Source organism: Eubalaena glacialis, chromosome 5, assembly GCF_028564815.1.
Source record: "Eubalaena glacialis isolate mEubGla1 chromosome 5, mEubGla1.1.hap2.+ XY, whole genome shotgun sequence".
NCBI classification, from domain to species: domain Eukaryota; kingdom Metazoa; phylum Chordata; class Mammalia; order Artiodactyla; family Balaenidae; genus Eubalaena; species Eubalaena glacialis.
In genome coordinates this window covers 90,630,342-90,653,650 of record NC_083720.1, presented here as the reverse complement: position 1 = coordinate 90,653,650, position 23,309 = coordinate 90,630,342, and the positions used below count along the sequence as shown (strand labels likewise).

Sequence of the window (23,309 nt, the reverse complement as noted above, 5' to 3'; positions counted from 1 at the left end):
CTCCACGCTCCCAATGCAGGGGTCCCGGGTTCGACCCCTGGTCGGGGAACTAGATCCCACATGTATGCTGCAACTAAGAGCCTACATGCATGCTGCAACTAAGATCCCACATGCCACAACTAAACATGCCACAGTGAAGATCCCACGTGCAGCAACTAAGACCCAGTGCAGCCAAAATAAATAAATAAATAATTTTAAAAATAAAAATAACAGTTATAGGTGAGTTACTTCAATTATTCTTCTCAGGCTAGTGCCCAGGTATCTCACCATCCTAGTTCCCATAACCACATCCCCTCAACTGTTTTTGAAAATGGGCACCTTTGGGGATTCCCTGATGGTCCAGTGGTTAGGACTCCACAGTTTCACTGCTGAGGGCACGGGTTCAATCCCTGGTCGGGGAACTAAGATCCTGCAAGCCGCACAGCGTGGCCAAAAATAATAATAATAATAAAATAAATTTAAAAAAAAGAAAATAGACACCTTTGAAAAATCTGAATCTGATGAAAGTTATAAACTTTCTGTCCAAATAAAGTAAGATTTTCCCCATCATTCACTTCATGTTTGAACTTACACAAGTGTACATTTATTCTTGTTAAATTCTTTATGGGTTCAGGCTGTCAAGATCATTCTCCATCGTGATTCTATCATTTAAATTTTAGATAGCTAACCATGTCCATTTTGTGTCCTCTGAGAATCTGATAAGCATTGTATCTTAATCCAAATTGCTAATAAATCTGTTCAGCAGGACAGCTAAAAAGTGCCATGGCATTAGAAATTCCTTCTACATTTACACTGGTTATTAATTTATACACTTGAGTGCAATTATTCTCTAGCTGAGAACCCCTGATGGTCATAAGCTCTCAGTTCTTCCTAGTGCTTACAACTATATCATCATGGACCCTATGGATGCCTTACTACAACCAAGTGGCCTGCTCTGAAAAGAAAATGTGATATATAAATATACTTGTGTTCTTCTATTTAATATATAGAGCAATAACTTAGATCACAGGTTGGCAAACTTTTTCTTTGAAAAGCCAAATCAGGCTTCGCAGGCAACATACAGTCTCTGTCATACATTCTTTTCTTTTCAACAACCCTTTAAACTTAGCTTGCCAACCATACAAAAACAGACTACCAGCAGGCTATGACCCCAAGCCACAGTTCGCCAGACATCATCTCTTCAACTTTGAAGCAAATGGCCTATTGGTGAAGACAAACATTTAACCAAAAATTAAAATGGGCAGTTATTGCACGACAGCTGGGGTAGGCATCATGATGGAAAAGCATAACGTGCAACAAGAGTTTACAACGGCAGGCTCTCTAGCCTAAATCAGGGAATCCCAGGAGACTTCCCTGCAGAGGTGACCAGTACTGAGAAATAATGGGTGAACCCCAGTTGCCTGGGCAGGAAGAGCATTTCAGTCAGAGGAAACAGCATGTGCAAAGGGCCTCGGGCAGGAGCAAGATTGGCACATTAGTGGATCTGGAAGGACACGTGTGTGGTCAGAGTAACGTCAACAAGACAGAGAACCTTGCAAAAGGACTCTGGAGAGAGACATTAGGCAGGATAACACAGTGCTCTGATGCATGCACCCCAAAGTTCACTGCATCGCTATCTGCAGTGGCCAGGACATGGAGGCAACCTAGATGTCTGTCGACAGAAGAGTGGAGGGAGAATATGTGGTGCGTATGTGCAGTGGAGTATTACTCAGCCATGGAAGGGAATGGATTAATGCCATCTGTAGCAACATGGATGGACCTAGAGATTGTCATACTGGGGGGAGTAGGTCGGACAAAGAAAGACAAATATCATGTGATGTCACTTATATGTGGAACATAAAAAAAAGGGTACAAAACAGAAGTAGAGTCACAGATGTAGAGAATAAACTTATGGTTACCAGGGGACAAGGCGGGGAGGGATGAATTGGAAGATTGGGATTGACATATACACACTGCTATATATAAAATAGACAACTAATAAGGACCTACTGTATAGCACAGGGAACTCTACTCAATACTCTGTAATGGCCTATATGGAAAAAGAATCTAAAGAAAATGAGTGGAGATATATATATATATATACATATATATATATATAACTGATTCACTTTGCTGTATACCTGAAACTAACACAACATTGTAAATCAACTATACACCAATAAAAATTTAAAAAACAAACAAACAAACAAACATGGGGCTTTGAAAGCCATGCTAAGGATAAGGATTCTGGGCTCACTGCAAAAATGATTTTAAGCCATGAGTGACACCCTCTGTACAGTCCTTCAGTGCAGAGCCTGTCTTATATCATCTCTACACCTCACAGCGCTTTATCAGCTTTCTACATTCAAAGATTTAAAAATCTCAATGGTTTGTATGAATGTAAAAATAATTCTTAACGTACTACTACAGAAGACAGGCTAGTAGCTTGTTACTTTCAGGAAAGAAGAGAGGAAATAGAAAACACCACCACTGTAAAATCTTACCTGTATACTCCTACGGAGACTATTTAATATAGACTCATAAGATTTATTCTAATGAGAACTTTAAAATTCCCCAGTGTTCTATTTTGCTACTTTCTCTTGAATCACTCCAAAAATTACAAATATATTGCCTCATTTATTTCACTTGTTCCATTTTCCCCTACTTTGTTTCATAGTTTATCCTATCTTGTATTCACAAGGAGGCAGGAGAAAGCAGGTGGGGAAAGGGAAGTAATATTTTTTAAGCACCTAATTAATCTGTGCCTGAAGTACTTCACATATGTTACCTCCTTTTATTCTCAGGAGAACATGAAAGATGAGTTTTAGCAACTTTTTCTAAGGCTCAGAGACATTAAGCGCCAGCACAATATCACTCAGCTAGTAAGAAGGGAAGCTAGGATTTGAACCAACACCTCTAGGATTATATAAAACCCAAACTTTTCTACTACATTTCTTATTAACCAGAAAACTTTAAAAGGACTCTAAATCTTCTATTTCTTTGATTTAAATCCTTTTCTCCTATTCTTTCCACACTGAGGTATTACAACTTGTGAGTTTAGATCAAGAAGGCACAGCTAAAATAAAGACAATATAGCCCATAGCATGTTCAGACCAGGATGGCACAGATTAAGAAATATACAAGCACAGGAGCATACAGCCCCTAGTATAACATTAGAGAAGAGAGAATCTTCTAAAAACTTTTATTTTCATTTATTCTTGGTTTTGATTTTAATAAAACCTACATATTGTACTACTTCAGCACATCTTTGAAAAATGAAAAATGATACGGAATTTTAAAAACTAGAAACCAGGGCTTCCCTGGTGGCGCAGTGGTTGAGAATCTGCCTGCTAATGCAGGGGACACGGGTTCGAGCCCTGGTCTGGGAAGATCCCACATGCCGCGGAGCAACTAGGCCCGTGAGCCACAATTACTGAGCCTGCGCGTCTGGAGCCCGTGCTCCACAACAAGAGAGGCCACGATAGTGAGAGGCCCGCGCACCACGATGAAGAGTGGCCCCCACTTGCCGCAACTAGAGAGAGCCCTCACACAGAAACGAAGACCCAACACAGCCACAAATAAATAAATAAATAAATAAATAAATAAATAAATAATAAAAAAGTCTTTCTTTAAAAAAAAAAACAACTAGAAACCAAAATGTGACACGAATCAAGGTCTTTCAAAAGAACTAATTGCACTCCATTCCCTCAGCAGGACTTCATTTAGGGACTCCCACAAAGACAGGTGGGAATAAGAACAACATTGCCATCATCCCCCAAAAATCTCTTTATGACACATTTTTATGGATGTTTTCATAATGTCCTAATGAAAAGAGCTACTCCCTGAGAATTCCACACTTTGAAAAAGACTTTCAAAACTATTTTAAGTAGTAGTTTCAATTGGTTCTTTCTAAACAAAGTCTTCCTCCAGAGTGAGTGCCTGGGGATGCCTTCTTAGAGACCATAATTCAACAGGCAATGAATTATGCACCAAGTTTTTCTTCGAACAAAGCTTCAATGTGGAGCCTACTAATTGAAATTTCTCAAATTCCCTTTCCTTATTTCTCAGTGTCATAAATAAGCTGATATGGAAACAGGCTTATCCATAAGTTTCACTTGAGAAACAATGAGTAATGCAGCCAAAGACACTATGAGAAGAGATAAACGTCTTTCATCTCTGACCTAAAGGTTTTTCTGAAACAAGTCATCCTAACAGATGGCTGGATATCAGCTTGACTTGTTCTTTTTTAATTTCCAATAATATACTTGGGTCTTTACCATAATGCAGTCCTTGGACTCAAAACTATAAGAAAAATGTAAAGTGAAACAGAGTTATAATAATGTATACAGTACATATATACAATGGAATATTACTCAGCCATAAAAAAAAGAATGAAATAATGCCATTTGTAGCAACATGGATGGACTTAGAGATTACCATACTAAGTGAAGTGAAGAGAAAGACAAATATTATATGATATCACTTATATGTGGAATCTAAAAAAATGATACAAGTGAACTTATTTACAAAACAGAAACAGACTCACAGACAGCAAACAAACTTATGATTACCAAAGAAGGAAAGATGGGGAGGGATAAATTAGGAGTCTGGCATTAATAGATACACACTACTCTATATAAAATAGATAACCAACAAGGACCTACTATATAGAACAGGGAACTATATTCAATATCTTGTAAAAAAGTAATAATGTATCGAACTAGTAAATTCTATAATAAATCACATTTAATGATAAATCCTTCCCAAGTCTGATCTGCCTTACCCCTAATTTCACACCATTTCATATCATACAAAATGAAGTAGCTCACATCTAAAAGTAGAATGTTGGACAGTACCTGATTTGAAATGTGCCATGCTTGGGAAAACTTAGCAATACCATGTCATCTTGCAATAGAACATCTTTCTGTGCTTGACAGTTGACTTTTCCAATATGTCCTTGTGATACACTACATTTTGTTTTAAACAAGTTAAAAAAAAAAAAAGATTCAGAGTTTTCTCTAAGCTATGTCAATCAGCCAGGAAACTATGTTCATTGAGCTTTCAATTATGAGAAAAAATGTATAAATGGATTTTTACAAATGAAACAGCAAACTATATTTCAAATGTTAGCATTCACATGATTGTTCTAGCTGAAAAAAAATTTTTTTAACACATGACATGGGCAAGAATGTTCATTTCAAGCAACTGATTAACCTAATGAAACACTCTATCAGTGCCCACGATAAGAAACAGTAATTTTTAAAGCTGCCAGAATTATAATTATAACTTATTTATATATAATTTATATAACTATAAATTATAAGACCTTAACAATACTTTCAAAAATCACCTTTCTCTGAGAAACTCTCACAGTCACAGTTATTTTCTCAGCCTTTAAAAGAAGATTTTTTGAGAAAAAGGATAAGTAGAAGCTGATTCTCCCCAATTAGTCATTATCGTCATTACATCAGCAACTAACTTAAAAGACTCCTATCTCTCCCTCCACCCCAGACCCTCTGCTTTCCCGCCCCCCACGCCAAAAGGAACATGAGACATACAAATAAAAAACAATAACAAACAAGTGAGTCCCTGTGAACTGACAAACAGTAAGTGCTTAGATGGTGTTAGAATTTGAGACAGGTGTTAATTAACATGAGCCAGAATGTCCAAAGACACGTGTAAGGCAAAAGCAGCACTTGACTTAGGTCCTGAAGAAACGGTAGGAATTGGAAAAGTAGAGAGAAAAAGAGATATTTGGGTCCAGTGGAAACGTGCATGCAGTACCACTATTCATGGAAGGCCAATCAGACACGTTTCATGAGAGTGCAGGCGGAGCAGTGGAGTACAGAAGAACACAAAACCCCGCAGAGCCAGATTAGCAACGTAAATCTGAGAAGCGAGGAATGACATCTAAAATGAAATTGACTTCCATCCTACCCAATCTTCCTGCAAAACAAAGCCAAAAATAACAAGCAGTAGTACATTTAAATAATGAAAATGACAGTGATAAATTAAGACTCGTATAATATTTAAAGTGTACTAATCACATTCCTTTTCACACGACAACCCTGTGGAGAAGGCAGTTCAGACTGAATTATAAGACCTGTATTATGAATCAGGAAACTGAGGTTCAGAGGAGTTAAGGTTTAACATGTTTATTTAAATCTTCAAAGCTATTCCTGTGATCAGCTTAAAGAAAAAGTTCAATAATAATTGCTTTTTCTTCTTACCAGAATAAAAAAAGGTTACAACGATGTGTATTTATCAGACTTAATGACCTAGAAGTGAATATGTATCTATAGCAAGAACAAATACTGAACATTCTGGAAGTTAAGGGACTATGGGGTGTTTCTCAAAGCTCAGGTAAAATTTTGTAAATCAAGTGAGTATCCACCATGGTCCGTGGACAAGTCAACAAGCTAATTAATCTAATCTACTTTTGCTAATTCTACAGGTAACTCTAATTTAAAAAAAAAAATTTAATTGAAACCCTGTTGTATTTCATCAAATTTGGGGGATTATTGGCCATTATTCAAAGAATTTTAAAAGTCACAATATTTTCCATTTGTTGGATAAATCAAGTCATTCACTTGTATTGTTAATCTGCAGAAAGTTACATTCCAATTTATTTCTCACATTTCCTACCTAATCTTTCTCCAAGGAAGAATGCTTTATTTGGCTAAAACTCTTATCTTCTGTTATTTACGTTCTCTAAAGTGGAAAGATGCTTCTAAAATCCCTCGTTTCAAAATTGAGTTATGTGTAATGAGGTGAATGGACCTAGAGACTGTCATACAGAGTGAAGTCAGAAAAACAAATACCGTATGCTAACACATATATATGGAATCTAAAAAAAAAAAAAAATGGTTCTGAAGAACCTAGGGGCAGGACAGGAATAAAGATGCAGACATAGAGAATGGACTTGAGGGGAAGGGTAAGCTGGGACAAAGTGAGAGAGTGACATGGACATATATACACTACCAAACGTAAAATAGATAGCTAGTGGGAAGCAGCCGCATAGCACAGGGAGATCAGCTCCGTGCTTTGTGACCACCTAGAGGGGTGGGATAGGGAGGGTAGGAGGGAGACGCAAGAGGGAGGAGATATGGGGATGTATGTATATGTATAGCTGATTCACTATGTTATACAGCAGAAACTAACACACCATTGTAAAGCAGTTACACTCCAAATAAAGATGTTTTAAAAAATTTAAAAATTTAAAAAATAAAAAAATAAAATAAAATAAAATCCCTCGTTTCTCTTTGATTGACGGTTCTAGCCCACATAGTTATCTTGTCTTTCACTGAACTGCTGCAGTTTACTGTCAGCAGCACACAGTTTATTTGGTCTCTCCAGCTAGATATAAACTCATAATCTGAGACCATATTTTATGCTTTATTTTAATTATATCAGCCTCTTCTCATTGACCTCCACCAATACCACTCAGAGTATGGACACAAAACAAACAGTTGATTCACCAAGTCTTTTAATCACTGTGGCAGCAGAAACATCCAGTCACCATAAGACCCTTAAGAATTTTTTAATGTTGGTTTATTTAATAACAATTCTGGAGATTAGCCTATTCAGCACGATGTGTGCCTCAAAGACAAACCTAAGGTCTAACTATTATTAACCTAACTATTAATTGGACACCCAGGGATTAGGACCTAAAAAAAACCATAATGCAAATAGGCAGAATTTACCATACTCATTAAGAGCACAGGCTCCAGGGCCAGAAAGCAGCTCTACCACTTAGATGCTATTTAACTTTGGAAAAAATTACTTAATGTCTCTGTGCCTCAAGTTTACCAATATATAAAACAGGGTTGATAATACCAACCAAAGCACTAGTGTGAAAAAGTATCCAATGTATGTTAGTCATTATTAATTATTCTTTAAAAAAGAACAGGCTCAATACTCTCAGAGCCACTGAATGATCAACAGTGCCGCTAATACTGAACTTACAATGGCGTCCTCTAAAATGACTTGGTTACTTTCTAGCCTCTTGTATTCCTATGCATAGAACACTGATTAGGCAGTAATGTCGACTGGGTATGATTAACCACTGGCTTTCAGATTGTAGAAAAAAATTACCGCTACCATTTTAACATGGTGGCAGAGAAAACGGAAGTATGATTGTTTTCACTTCAGTTCAGTTCTAGGGAGCGAAACCAGACGATTGGTGGTAACACCAGGAGAAATCAGTAAGCTCTGCTGGTGACTGATAAGGTCATGAGATTCTACAAAGGCAAATAAATCAACTAGCCACTGGATCAATCAGACAAGTGACGTGGAAACAGTGAGAAGCCCTTCTCTTTCTGAAGAAGAGCAAGGAAAACTTCCTCCCATGCCTTGGCCTCTTGGTAAATCTACTCTGCAGAGATTCCCTGTTGCAAGGGAAGTAGGGAAGCAGAAAAATCTGCAAATATCTCCCAACATGTAATTAATGGTTCGCTGATCTTTTTATCAATTATCCTAGATGAAACACTCCATCAAAGCTCCTAATAAAGGTATAAACTTTTCATTTAACTAACTTTACAGTATGTATGTAAGTTCACTTAGAATTCTCTTGAGGGTGGAAGATTGGGGAGGAAGGAGATGCAGGGCCAAGCTGCAAATGTGCTGGATAGTGCTTCAAAGAGAACACTTGTCCAACTCTTCTTGTGATTTTCCTTTTTGTTCCAAGTGCTGACCACCAAGAAGGGCTCTTAAGAGGAAGCCATTTTTGGTTGCCAAGGAAATTCTCACAAAGCCAAAGGATTTCTCTCAGAGCTGAGAACAGCCTCTCCTTAAGCAGAAGCAATCAGAAACATACAGGTGGCCAAGTCTACGACCACTGGACTTTTCACCTCCTTACCTCAGAATATAGGCAGATTAGCCAGCTGAGAGATCCAATTAGACCAGGAGAATAAACCCAGTTTTAGCCTTGATATTTTAAGCTTCTGAAAAAAGCCCCCAAAGTGAGCTGGGAGGCAGATGCTAGTGACTGTGATTCTTTTCACGTTAACTGAGTTGCTAAGCTTTTAGTGGAATGAATCAGAAAGGAGAAACTCAAATCTGACTGGCAAACAGTATTCTAGCAGTGGAGGAGGATTAATTAAAGTGTTTAAAAGACCTAGGACACAAATTGTTATAATCTTTTGGGGAGGTAATTGGAAATACATGGTGACCCAGCAATTGCACTTCCAAAATTTCTCCTTCAGAAATACTCATGAAAGAAAGCAAAAAAAAAAAAAAAAGAACAAAAAAAGTTACAATGAGGGCATTTCTTAAAGGCCTGTTTGTATAACTGCAAAGAAATGAAAATAAGTAAGTAACTATCTATTAATAGAAGATCATTTAAATAAAATATGATTCATGTATACTATATAGCCTTTAAGGAAAATAAGGTAGATATCTGTGGTATTGTTAGTTTTTTAAAAAATCCAGTTGCAGAACAATATGATCCCATTTGTATTTTATATAAATAAGTATATACATTTTTATGCATAGAAAAAGTCTAGAAGACTACATCAACCTGCTAATAGTAGTTATATTGAGGGTGAGAATTTGTGAACTTTCACTTTCTGTTTTATTCATTTTTCCTTTGTTTGAATTTTTACAGCAATTTTGTATAATTATGAATCAGAAAAAACTAAAGTTTAAAAAATGTTATAGATAATAAAATATTACTACAGAAAGTAAAGAATGAGTTCATGTTTATAGTTAGAATTATTATAAAGGTTTTTAATCATGCCCTTAGGGTGTTTACCACAGGTGCTGCTGCTTTCTGGTTTGCCACTTCGAAGGGGAAAAAAGTTGTTTTTTTTTTAAATGAAGTTCTGGTCAGAGGTAGGTAACATGTGACATGAGAGCAGACATCCATTAAAGATAATTGTTGATGGCATTCTACTACTCTCTGCAATCTATTCTAAGTATATTTATGGCATTGGGATACAGGCAGACTGCTACGTACTAAAAAGAGAAAAAAGTGACATCAAACATAAAACATGCTAGATAAGACATGCCATTTAAGACATGTAAACCCTGCAATCCCTTTTGTTAAATGTTGAATACAGAACACCCTGCGGTGAACTCCTGGAGTTCGATTCTTTCACAGGTACCGGTGAGAGTGTGGCTCAGGACCCCACTGGGCGGCTCTGTCCTCCACCTACACATTCCGATGCCCCTTTTGGAACAATAAGGACTAAGACACTTGTCACTATTCCTTAGAGAGACCTCTGGTGAGGGTTTCATGAGTCATGATATCAAAAAGAGAACTGCAGGTAACAGATATAATCACTCAAAAGCTCAATCTCACTACTCTTGGTGACCTAAATCCACTTCTAGTGTGTTAAAATATTTTAATTTTTAATAATATTAATTAACTAATTATTAATTCTAACTAATAGCACATGGAAAATATTTTAACTAGGAAACTCATTTTCTTTCTTACAATACTTCAGTGGAACAGAAGAGCTCCCTTTGTCGATAGGAATGAGGTCTTGACATCTATGGCAAACACATTAAGAAATTGGCTATTGGGTCTGTTGAGCTATTTAATGCACTGCGGTGCTCATCCAATGTTTAATTATAGGAACAACACCAGATGATCCAGAACATTAGCAAATTCCTCCATCTCATCACACACTATCCCCAGGGATCTTTTTTTCAGTGTAAATCACAACACACAACTCTCCAGGTAGAACTCCTAAAATAGTGTCTCATTGAACATAGAATAAAATTAAAAGGTCCCCCTGCATGAAAAGGTTAAGTGGCCTTACGTACCTCTGCATACCTGCTACCCCTGCTCCAGCCACTCTGGATTTTTTTCCTTCTTCCTCTGTTATGAATATACCATACTCATTCCTGCCTCAAGGCTATATTCTTGCTTTTTGTTCAGCCTAGAAACCTCTTCCCCCAGACCCTCTCTTCTCTGGTTAATCTTCCTACCTAAGCCAGCTTTCCTGTACCTCTCCACATTATCCTACTGTATTTTCTAAATAACAACTATCATTGTATAAAATTAACCTATTCATTTGTCTACTTGTTTTTGTTGTTTACTGTCTATCTGTCCCCAAAAGCACGGAAGCTCCTTGAGTCAAAAGATTTATCTGTTTCATTCACCTCTGGAACCCTAGCACCAAGAACGCCTTCTAGCACAGAATATACTCTTTAAATGAATGAATGAATTCAAATCATAGCAGCCTACAGTTATGGGGTGATTTAGAAGTTAAAATTTGTTGCAACTTGTTTTAAATTTTACATGGTTCTAAATTTTACAAAAGACTCCTGAAACACCTGAAAACACAAGACAGAGCTTAGATTACCTGAGATAAGTTCATCTCCCTTCACTTTCAAGCTGACACAAAACCTGTTTTTAAATGAAGGCTAGTTTTCTGTTCCAGATAAATGGCTTTCACAGGAAGTATATCATTATGAAAATGGTAAAATTCAACTACCGATTTCAACTGAGACCCAGGTCTAAAAACACAGGTTCTTGAAATCACTATGAGTATCAGTGTTTCTCAAACTCTATTAATAACTATTGGTTGTTAATTCTTTAAGAATATGGGAGAGAGCATAAGGTGGGAGGAGGAGCCTACAAAAAGTCAAATTTCTTATAGAAAGGGAAAAGGAAGGACAAACCGGTCTTGTTAATTATCTAAGCAGCAAGCCAACCCCCTTGGAAAGGGGTCTCCACAGATAACCACTGCAATGGCTTCACCAGTTCCCATCAAGGACTCCTGGCCGAAGGAAAGCTGTAGCCACTGAACCACAGTTACCAGTTGCAGTTACCAATACTGCAGTGACTAAGGACACCTCCTCCTCAACAACATGCCTTTCTTATCAGGTTTTCACAGATGTGATTCCATCTGGATCTTTCCTGACACAGCAGTGTTTCAGCGGGCCCTGAAAAAATGCTAAAGACAAGTATCATAACCTCAGCAAATACGAGCCCTTCTCTGCCCCTGCGTCTTCTCTGAGTAGTGGAGTGAGACCACCCGGTGACCAATGCCAATCGGAGGGTTTTCTGGCTGAGCCGTGAAAAAGAAAAGCAGGTGCTATTGTACTCTTCCATCACTGTGAATATGACATTGCTATGAATGCTAAGGGAAGCTGTATGTGAGCCTCAGGATGAAAATCAAAACGATGAAAAAGTCATCTCAGCTGAATTTAGTTGACTCACTCTTGTATTACACACATGTAAGAAAAGGATTAGGGGGTCGTTCAATCATAAAATGTTTCTTTCTAGATTTCATTGTAAGGTAGTCATGGCTGAGCAGTTTCAAACTTCTACACGGATTACTGATTTCATCCTCTTACTCTCTGACAAAAATATTTAAATTTAGGTCTATCTCTACAAAAGACCAAGATTTCAAAAATAGAAATCGAGACAACCAAGTATATTTAAAGATAACAGGCAACAGATAGTGTGAAAAATGATTACCATACACTTTAGAAATTAACCTTAGGCCAAATTCCACCAGGACACCAAGGATAGGTTCTCAGATAAGCTGGCTAAATAACGAGTATCAGGGAAGTGATAACTAGATAAAAAGTTACAAGGTTATATAAGCGCAAGTGTCTCTCTAAGACTCTTCCAGGGATTTCTACATTTACTGCATTCACTACAGTCTACAGACTGCAATTTCACTTAAGGTTGGTCATATAATTGTGAGATGGTATTACATTATTGATAATCTTGAAAAGAAAAAACAGCCCCTTTAAAAAAGTCATTGTACCACTGAGCACAGTATTTCCTCCAAAGAGTTAAAGCTACGAGGTAAAATAAGAATATTTTCTTATCCTCATAGCTGATTCTCACATGAAAAGTAGAACTAACCCACTGCATTTGATAAGCACCCGTGGTAGTTGTAAATTTTTTCAAGCACAGAAAAGAAATAAAAGGTGACAGAAAAACAAATCAATCTAAGGTAATTGGGGAAGATAACTGGATAACGAAGAAAAAAAATCCTCCATAGCAACAAAATAGAGGAGATTATTTACGTCCATTTACAAGTAGATGAGCTCCAGATGTATTTTTTAAAAAATCTACTTCTCCCCGGGTGTTTTTTTGCTTAATAAATATAACATCCAAGTTGGAATATGGTTGAAGCATTGAATCACCTAAATTTTGGCGATGCTCTTTCTTCTGCTGTTAACTATTTTGAGCTATTTCTCAATAAAGCAGCCGCTACTGAAATCATAAGTACATAGGCTTGGCACAGCCAGAGAGAGAAAGTGCAGTCCACAGATTTGTTTCTTCTGTTTTCCCAAAACAGAATCTTATAAAAAACATGCCCTCAAATTTTGTCACTATGTAGCTGTCAGAAAGAGAAATTCTGCTCCTCTTCATATCTCTGAACATTAAACCCATTTCTTCTGCTACTGGGAAGTTATACAGCTCCAGGAAGTCGTGAGGCACCATCGCAACTGTTCGAATTGTATCCAGGAAGAATAATCAATCAGAAAACTTCAGTTCCAGTTGGATGGAAGTTTCTTGGGCCAACTTGGAAAAGCATACAGAACAAGTTTGACTTTACTGCCAAGATCATTTCCAGGACATTGGCTAATTAATTATAAAAGCTTTTTCAAAACAAATTTGAGCCTGGCAACATTTTTTCCCTACCCAAACAGAGAAAAAAACAGGTTAAAAAAGAAAAGCCCGAGTTTATTGTGTTTTTTTTTTTTTTTTGCCATGGCTTCATCTTCTTAGCAAGCCCATTTTCTTCTTCTCACCCTAAAATGATCGAGGAGCTTTTGTATTTGAAGTTAATAAAATTGTAAGTATAGAAACTGGAAATAATTAGTTTGAATTTGTACTCTACCTTTAGTAATAGAGGAGATGAATAGGTCAATTACAAAGCTTCTCTTCAAACTTTTTGGTGGGAAGCAAAGAATGGAGTTTCTTTCTCTTTGGAGGAATGAAGGGCTCATTGGATGCACTATGCCTATTGTATTAGATAAATGAAGATGGACAGTTGCTCTTATAATGATATACTCATCAACTACATTTTCTGGCTTTGAAAACAGAAAGAACAAACCTCCTGAATCAAATCTTCCTGGTTTCATCTTCACATGAACCTTGATGAATATGAGATGTCGGTGACAGGCATCAGAGATTCTGGTTTTAAGGACCACACAGGCTTTGTAGTGTTGACTTAAAAAATGCACAATGTGAGAGTTGCGAGTTAAGTTTTATCTGGGGCACAATGAGGACTGCAGTCCGGGAGACAGCAGTTTCAGATAACTCTGAGGAACTGCTCCAAGGAGGCAGGGGGGAGGAGCCAGGATATATAAGTTTTGCAACAAAGGGCAGGCAGTCTGAACATCACAAGATTATTATTAATTAAAGAAAACCAAACATCTCAAGTTAAGGAGTTTAGCACTTTTCTATATATGGGAAGATGCAAGAGTCAGAGCTCACTGAAATCATTCCTTTGATATGTACCTCAGCTATCTGGGGCCAGGATCCTGTATTTTCACATCCTGAGTTTCCTCAGGACTCACCATAGGGAGTCTGTTGGCTGCTAGATGGCAGGTGTTCTTTTCAGCCCTGAGTTTCCTCAGGGCTCACGGCTCACGTTGGAGAGCTGCAATCCTTGATGACTGTGACATCCTTTGTTTATTAATATGGCAGGAAATATTCCATTTATAAATATCCCATTCCATTTTTAAATATTCCATTTATCAATAGCAAAATCAGCACCCTAAATCATAATGTTCTAACCTATTTCTTCTAACACTGGAACCAAAATCTTACATAATACACATCATAAGTCATCAAATTTCTTCTGCATATGCTCAGATATGAAGACACCCAAGAAGGTAAGAAATTTCCCTCAGCATTTACCAGCGGCAATTGACAAACTCCTGACAAGAAAAGGACTGTCCCCAATAAAAGAAGCCTTCCTGAAAAAGTGTCAACCAGGTATTTCTAACTCTGCCTTATCCAAGCCCCTGGCAAATCTCATGATCAGAATGTCGTTTGGTAAATGTTGTATGGAGCCAAAATGTGCAAAATAGTTTTGAGGAAAATTCTCAACAAGTCCTAGTGGACTGAGGTTTCCCTTTCACTACTGGTACGAACCTACCAATGAATCCAATATTTAAATGATCTTCTCAGAAGCCACTGCAATGAGAAGCCCTCACACCACAACGAAGAGTAGCCCCCGCTTGCCGCAACTAGAGAAAGCCTGCACGCAGCAACGAAGACCCAACACAGCCAAAAATAAATAAAATAAAAAATTAAAACATTTATTTAAAAAATAAATAAATAAAAATTAAAAATTAAAAAAATAAACACATTTCTTTAAAAATAAAATAAAATAAAAAATCAAAGTGAATGTAAACTGCCTCCAGGAAGCAAAAAATAAATAAATAAATAAATGATCTTCTCCCACAGTATTTCAAGAGGTAGGCCAATGGTAGGGAGGAGAGCTAGCCATATTAGCATTTAAGGGCGGGGGGCAGCTGTAAAAGTCAAGAATTAATCTCAGTGCAGAGGCGGAGGTAATTAAGCCAAACCAAAGCAGAGTCTCTCTTCTGGGAAACACATGTAAGTTACGATGAGAAAGATTACACCAGATTTCAGAGAATCTTAAAAGTCCGGATATTCTGAATTTAACTTGATATAAGCCATTATGAGCTTTTGATCCAGGGGAGAAATATAAGAGCAATAATATGAAAAGTGTATTGAATTGGGAGAAAATGGGGACAGGATTAATTCCCAAGGCTTTTCTAGCAATCTGTTCTGAGATCATGAAGGCCCTACTAGGGTGCTGTTGTTTAGAAGGAGAAGGAAGAAAGAATCCAAAAGCCATTTCACAAGAAAGAACATAATTTCACCCTTCCTGCACTTTTGAGAATTCACCAAGGTCTAAAACACCTCTGTCGGTTAAAGAAGAACATTGTTGTAAACAAGGCTTCATTGTCTTAGGAATATATAATTCAGATTTCTTTATTCAGGTAGAATTTTCAACCAATTAGTCCAAATAACTCATTTCATTTCTTTAATGTAAAGTGCAAAATTACACCCAGTCACCATTTTCTACTAGTTTCAAGCCCAGATACCCACCCAACTATGAAAATGGCCCAGTTTCTACCATATTCTTTTTAAAAGAAAGCAAATCGAGATTCAAAACCTAATTACTTTTCATTTCAAATAGGTTACTTACTATATGTTTTAATAGACAAACATACAGCTAACAAGACTGTCATTACCTTTGCCTGAAATATTCCCTCAAAGTTAACAACTGCCAGCATTTCCTAGCCCTTTACAGTTTACCAAACCAGTTTTTTTCACAAATCATCTTATTTAACCATCACAATAAACTTGAGGTAGGAATTAGTATTATTATTTTAAAGCTAAGAGAACTGTAGCTGCAAGATTTAAACTGCCCAAGTGAATTCATCTATAAGAGCTGGAGTGGAGACTCTTATCTTCTGAACTTCAAATCCTTTCACACACTGCTTTCCCCTTCCCTCAGAGAAAGTGAAAAAAAAAAAAAAAAACTACACATATTGGTTCATTTTAAGTTAGAGGACCACCATTTCTAATCTTTTCCCAGCATCTTCTAGATATACATTTAGCCTTACATTTCAAAGAAGCAGGAATTCTTTGCTTACCTGGTCCTTCTCTGGTTTATCAGAGATGTCATTCAGACTGGAAGAAGTCAGATTCCTGTGGGTCATGGCTGGGCTACCTGGAAAAACAGAAGTGAACCCTAATTAAAGACTTCTTGTCAAAAACACAAAGAGTTTGGTTGTACACTTCATGACCACTAGTAGATGACGATGGGAATGGTGATGATGCTTAAGCTACATTAGGATTCTCCTGAACAGGTTTCCAGAGTTGAAAAGTTAGTTTAGAGCACTAACATGGTTAAATGAAAAATGTATAAAATCCCAAATACTTTCTTTAAGTCTTCTGGCTCCATTTCAAGATAAGTTAAACTTTCAAAGAAATGTGTAAAACAATAAGCATAAAAATAAACTCACTCCTGTTTTTGGTTTGCCTTTTGTTACAGCCCTTTACACACATCCTAATCTACCTATTTCTATTGCCTATAGAGATGGGCTTTTTCCTCATCTCAGTAGAGCCAGTGCCAGGGAAAGAAAAGGCCTGGACCTCCTCTCCCCGAGCCTCTGCAGTCCTTCCTAGTGCACCACTTGCTCTGATCAACCCAAAAAGCCATCTGCACTCCATTCTCTGCCTAACACTTTGATCAAGAATATTTCTCTGTAGTGGGCATCTGATCCAGAATCCCCATTCTTTGCCTCAAAGCAGTGTTATCACAGCTCCCCTTATTTCCTGCATTCCCATTTGTCAGACTAAACTAAGTGTATCCCTTTTTTCCCTTAACACGCCAAACTTCTTATTCAAGTCAAGCGATGGATTTCATCAGGAATACTCCATGGGAACCAAGCTCCCTGGCTGTAAAGCTGCTGTAGGTAAAATCCATTGGCAATCCAGCCAGTGACTTCAGACATGGTTATATGAGAACAGAGAGGAGGGACATCTAGAAGAGGGATAGACCATTTTCAAATAGACTGGTTAATCAACAAAATACTGAGCTTTCATTCTGCAGTTGAACCTGAAATTTCCAGGCTTACTAAGCAAAAGAGTAATTCTTCAAAGTCAGGGTGTTTAGCCCCCCCCTGCAGGGTGCTGAGTAATGGGTTCACCATTTAATCCCCTGAGATCTGACTCAGGCTGGTCTTCACACCAAGAGGACAAGGGTTGAAAAACAAGCATCAAGGTTCGAACACAGCTTCACATTTACTTCCACATAATTCTTTAGATTACAGATTTCCATTCCTTCAGACCAAACCTTCTACACATAATTTTACAAAAGACTCAAATCTACCCCCTAATAATTTAACATCTATATAACAGCAGCTCTTTAAATAATATAATTGTCTTTAACTACTAGATCAATTTTCTTGAGTTGGCAAAACAGGATATTTTCCACTCTGCTGCATTTCATTGAGTAAGCATGGCCTAGATCCCTTAAACACTTTACCTGGTAGGATGTTTTATTCTAGGAAAATTTGAGCACAGGGCATTTTTCAAAGGAAAGTAACATGTGAAAAACTGCTTTATGAGCAAAATTAAAAGAAGCTCTTTGAAAGCCACATTTTCTTCTCTGAACCGCGTACTAGGTTTCTAGTGTCCACTCAATACAAAAGACACCAGGCCCAAACAAGAATGCCTCCAAATAATGCTGGGCTTGAAGCTAAGGAAATGATGAGTACATACAATTTTATACTTTACATTAGAAAATAAAACTAGTCTTTTGGACTAAATGGGTGAAAATTCTACCTGCATAAGAAATCTGAACTAGATGTTCTTAGTGCAATGAAGTCTTAGCAATCCTTAATCATAAGTTAAAAGCAACTTATGTAAATGAATAGATGAGATTGATTTCTAATTATTAAATCAACTGTACATAAGCAGCAATACTGAAATGAATTTGAAATCAATTTTTCATTAAGTAATTTAAATTTCTTGGGCAATATTCTAAACTCACTGATTTGCTTTGGAAATTCTTTATAAATACTACGAAGGTACATTTCAACTCAAGCACTGTCCTAACTGCTGCAAAATATGAATAAGTAGAAGCCAAATGAATAAAGTTTCCACTATAATGGTAATCCTAACTGATGTCACAACTTTTCCAAGAAACCTCATATACTGTCTCATTTCTCTCATTTCTGAAAGACAGTTATAGGATGGCTATCTATATTTGTACTCTATGGGGGAGTGGGGAAGCACAGGGATAAGGAAGATGCAGGAACCAGATGGGGAAGAGGAGGCCAAAGTTAAGAAACAATCACATCTATTGTTCCTCCCAACCTTATCTGATTCTCATTAATAAAAGTAATATTAACAGCTTCACTGATGTTTAACTTTGCACTACACTGAAAGAATTCAGAAGTCAACACTTTTAGGTAAACCTTAAGCAAGATGATCAGCATTCCTGCATCTTTTCCCATCTCCCTCCCTATCAAACTCTCCACCCCTACCCTGCAACACCCTGAACCAGGGACAAAAGCTTCCCTATGTTCTAAATCAGGGGTTGCCAAAGTGTGGTTCCCAGACCAGCAGTAACAGCATCACCTGAGCACGTGTTAGAAACGTAAATTCTTGGAACTCACCCCAGACCAACTATATCAAACTCTGGGTAAGGGGTCTAGCAATGTGGGTTTTAACAAACCTTTGAAATGATTTTGCAGCAAGCTTAAGTTGGAGAACCACTGCTCTAAATAAATCAGTTATCTTAACCGGAGGCTGTGTCCTGGTCAGAACTGAACTGAAAGAAACATATAAATTGACGTAGCAAGAGAGGTAGCTCTGATAACCTTGTTCTCCTCCAAGCCACTGCTCCAAACTATTGTATCTCAAGCAAATCATTAAGTTAGCATCCTTGCCACATAAACACACAAAAAGATCATACATGGCCCTTCCTCTAAATCCTCGCTTACATAATCAAATAAATAACTAACTTTGTCCACAGAACTCACTGTTTAATCAGCCTTTTCCAGAAACGTATCACCCAAATCAAAGAAGACAAGGACAAGAGATTACAAACCAGATTATATCTGGGAATCAGAAATTTCCGTGTGGCACTTTAGCAAACCTGGGAAACTTACACAACAGGACCCTAACAATGTTCTACTGTGGATATTTTGCACCTAACAGTCAACAAGACACATTGTCAGGATAAGTCAGTGCTTTCTAGAGTTTTGGCCTATAATGTGAACTCATTATACTGCAATCTTGAGTGAGTGGGGGTAGCAGAGGCAAATGACACCTTGTAACAAAAAGATGAAATACAAGCCTACCCCAAAGCATGCTATTTACTGTGCAAGTGATGATTCACCTACTCAAAGCTACCACTAATAGGCATTTTCTATCTAATATCCAGTGTAAATGAACATCTCATAACTGGTCTCGGTTCAAAGGAACTTTGATTTATTTATTTATTTTTTTATTTATTATTTTTGAATATTATTTTATTTATTTTTTTATGCAGCAGGTTCTTATTAGTCATCCATTTTATACACATCAGTGCATACACATCAATCCCAATCGCCCAATTCATCACACCACCACCCCCATCCCCCTGCCGCTTTCCCCCCGTGGTGTCCATACGTTTGTTCTCTACATCTATGTCTCAATTTCTGCCCTGTAAACTGGTTCATCTATATCATTTTTCTAGGTTCCACATATATGCGTTAATATACGATATTTGTTTTTCTCTTTCTGATTTACCTCACTCTGAATGACAGTCTCTAGATCCATCCACGTCTCTACAAATGATGCAATTTCGTTCCTCTTTATGGCTGAGTAATATTCCACTGTATATATGTACCACACCTTCTTTACCCATTCATTTGTCAATGGGCATTTAGGTTGCTTCCATGACCTGGCTATTGTAAATAGTGCTGCAATGAACATTGGGGTGCATGTGTCTTTTTGAGTTATGGCTTTCTCTGGGTATATGTCCAGTAGTGGGATTGCTGGGTCATATGGTAATTCTATTTTTAGTTTTTTAAGGAACCTCCATACTGTTCTCCATAGTGGCTGTATCAATTTACATTCCCACCAACACTGCAAGAGGGTTCCCTTTTCTCCACACCCTCTCCAGCACTTGTTTGCAGATTTTATGATGATGCCCATTCTAACTGGTGTGAGGTGATACCTATTGCAGTTTTGATTTGCATTTCTCTAATAATTAGCGATCTTGAGCAGCTTTTCATGTGCTTCTTGGCCATCTGTATGTCTTCTTTGGAGAAATGTCTATTTAGGTCTTCTGCCCTTTTTTGGATTGGGTTGTTTGTTTTTCTAATATTGAGCTGCATGAGCTGTTTATATATTTTGGAGATTAATCCCTTGTCCCTTGATTCATTTGTAAATATTTTCTCCCATTCTGAGGGTTGTCTTTTCATCTTGTTTGTAGCTTCCTTTGCTGTGCAAAAGCTTTGAAGTTTCATTAGGTCCCATTTGTTTATTTTTCTTTTTATTTCCATTACTCTAGGAAATGGATCCAAAAAGATCTTGCTGTGATTTATGTCAAAGAGTGCTCTTCCTATGTTTTCCTCTAAGAGTTTTATACTGTCTGGTCTTACATTTAGGTATCTAATCCATTTTGAGTTTATTTTGGGGTATGGTGTTAGGGAGTGTTCTAATTTCATTCTTTACATGTAGCTGTCCAGTTTTCCCAGCACCACTTATTGAAGAGACTGTCTTTTCTCCATTGTATATCCTTGCCTCCTTTGTCATAGATTAGTTGACCATAGGTGCATGGGTTTATCTCTGGGCTTTCTATCCTGTTCCATTGATCTATATTTCTGTTTCTGTGCCAGTACCATGTTGTCTTGATTACTGTAGCTTTGTAGTATAGCCTGAAGTCAGGGAGCCTGATTCCTCCAGCTCCGTTGTTTTTCCCTCAAGACCGCTTTGGCTATTTGGGGTGTTTCGTGTCTCCATACAAATTTTAAGATTTTTTGTTCTAGTTCTGTAAAAAATGCCACTGGTAATTTGATAGGGATTGCATTGAATCTGTAGATTGCTTTGGGTAGTATAGTCATTTTCACAATATTGATTCTTCCAATCCAAGAACATAGTATATCTCTCCATCTGTTTGCATCACCTTTAATTTCTTTCATGAGTGTCTTAGAGTTTTCTGCATACAGGTCTTTTGTCTCCCTAGGTAGGTTTATTCCTAGGTATGTTATTCTTTTTGTTGCAATGGTAAATGGGAGTGTTTCCTTAATTTCTCTTTCAGATTTTTCATCATTAGTGTATAGGAATGCAAGAGAATTCTGTGCATTAATTTTGTATCCTGCTACTTTACCAAATTCATTGATTAGCTCTAGTAGTTTTCTGGTGGCATCTTTAGGATTCTCTATGTATAGTATCACGTCATCTGCAAACAGTGACAGTTTTACTTCTTCTTTTCCAATTTGTATTCTTTTTATTTCTTTTTCTTCTCTGATTGCTGTGGCTAGGACTTCCAAAACTATGTTGAATAATAGTGGTGAGAGTGGACATTCTTGTCTTGTTCCTGATCTTAGAAGAAATGTTTTCAGTTTTTCACCATTGAGAATGATGTTTGCTGTGGGTTTGTCGTATATGGCCTTTATTATGTTGAGGTAGGTTCCCCCTATGCCCACTTTCTGGAGAGTTTTTATCATGAATGGGTGTTGAGTTTTGTCAAAAGCTTTTTCTGCATCTATTGAGATGATCATATGGTTTTTATTCTTTAATTTGTTAATATGGTGTATCACATTGATTGATTTGCGTATACTGAAGAATCCTTGCATCCCTGGGATAAATCCCACTTGATCATGGTGTATGATCCTTTTAATGTGTTATTGGATTCTGTTTGCTAGTATTTTGTAGAGGATTTTTGCATCTATATTCATGAGTGATATTGGTTTATAATTTGCTTTTTTTGTAGTACCTTTGTCTGGTTTTGGTATCAGGGTGATGGTGGCCTCATAGAATGAGTTTGGGAGTGTTCCCTCCTCTGCAAATTTTTGGAAGAGTTTGAGAAGGATGGGTGTTAGCTCTTCTCTAAATGTTTGATAGAATTCACCTGTGAAGCCATCTGGTCCTGGACTTTTGTTTGTTGGAAGATTTTTAATCACAGTTTCAATTTTAGTACTTGTGATTGGTCTGTTCATATTTTCTATTTCTTCCTGGCTCAGTCTTGGAAGGTTATACCTTTCTAAGAATTTGTCCATTTCTTCCAGGTTGTCCATTTTATTGGCATAGAGTTGCCTGTAGTAGTCTCTTAGGATGCTTTGTATTTCTGCAGTGTCTGTTGTAACTTCTCCTTTTTCATTTCTAATTTTATTGATTTGAGTCCTCTCCCTCTTTTTTTTGATGAGTCTGGCTAATGGTTTATCAATTTTGCTTATCTTCCCAAAGAACCAGCTTTTAGTTTTACTGATCTTTGCTCCTGTTTTCTTTGTTTCTATTTCATTTATTTCTGCTCTGATGTTTATGATTTCTTTCCTTCTACTAACTTTGGGTTTTGTTTGTTCTTTCTCTAGTTCCTTTAGGTGTAAGGTTAGATTGTTTATTTGAGCTGTTTGTTGTTTCTTGAGGTAGGATTGTATTGCTATAAACTTCCCTCTTAGAACTGCTTTTGCTGCACCCCACAGGTTTTGGATCATCGAGTTTTCATTGGCATTTGTCTCTAGGTATTTTTTGATTTCCTCTTTGATTTCTTCAGTGATCTCTTGGTTATTTAATAACGTATTGTTTAGCCTCCATGTGTTTGTGCTTTTTACGTTTTTTTCCCTGTAATTGATTTCTAACCTCATAGCATTGT

The 23,309-nt window shown here is 37.2% G+C and overlaps 1 protein-coding gene across 2 annotated transcripts in view; it reads right to left on the bottom strand.

Annotated features, from left to right (window-relative positions):
- SLC4A4 (solute carrier family 4 member 4) overlaps positions 1–23,309 on the bottom strand; it is a 345,525-nt gene that overhangs the window by 127,209 nt on the left and 195,007 nt on the right. For both annotated transcript variants that reach the window (XM_061192359.1, XM_061192360.1), the window contains exon 7: positions 16,591–16,667. In XM_061192359.1, coding sequence (XP_061048342.1) covers positions 16,591–16,667 — 77 coding nt within the window. The remainder of the gene's footprint in view (positions 1–16,590; positions 16,668–23,309) is intronic.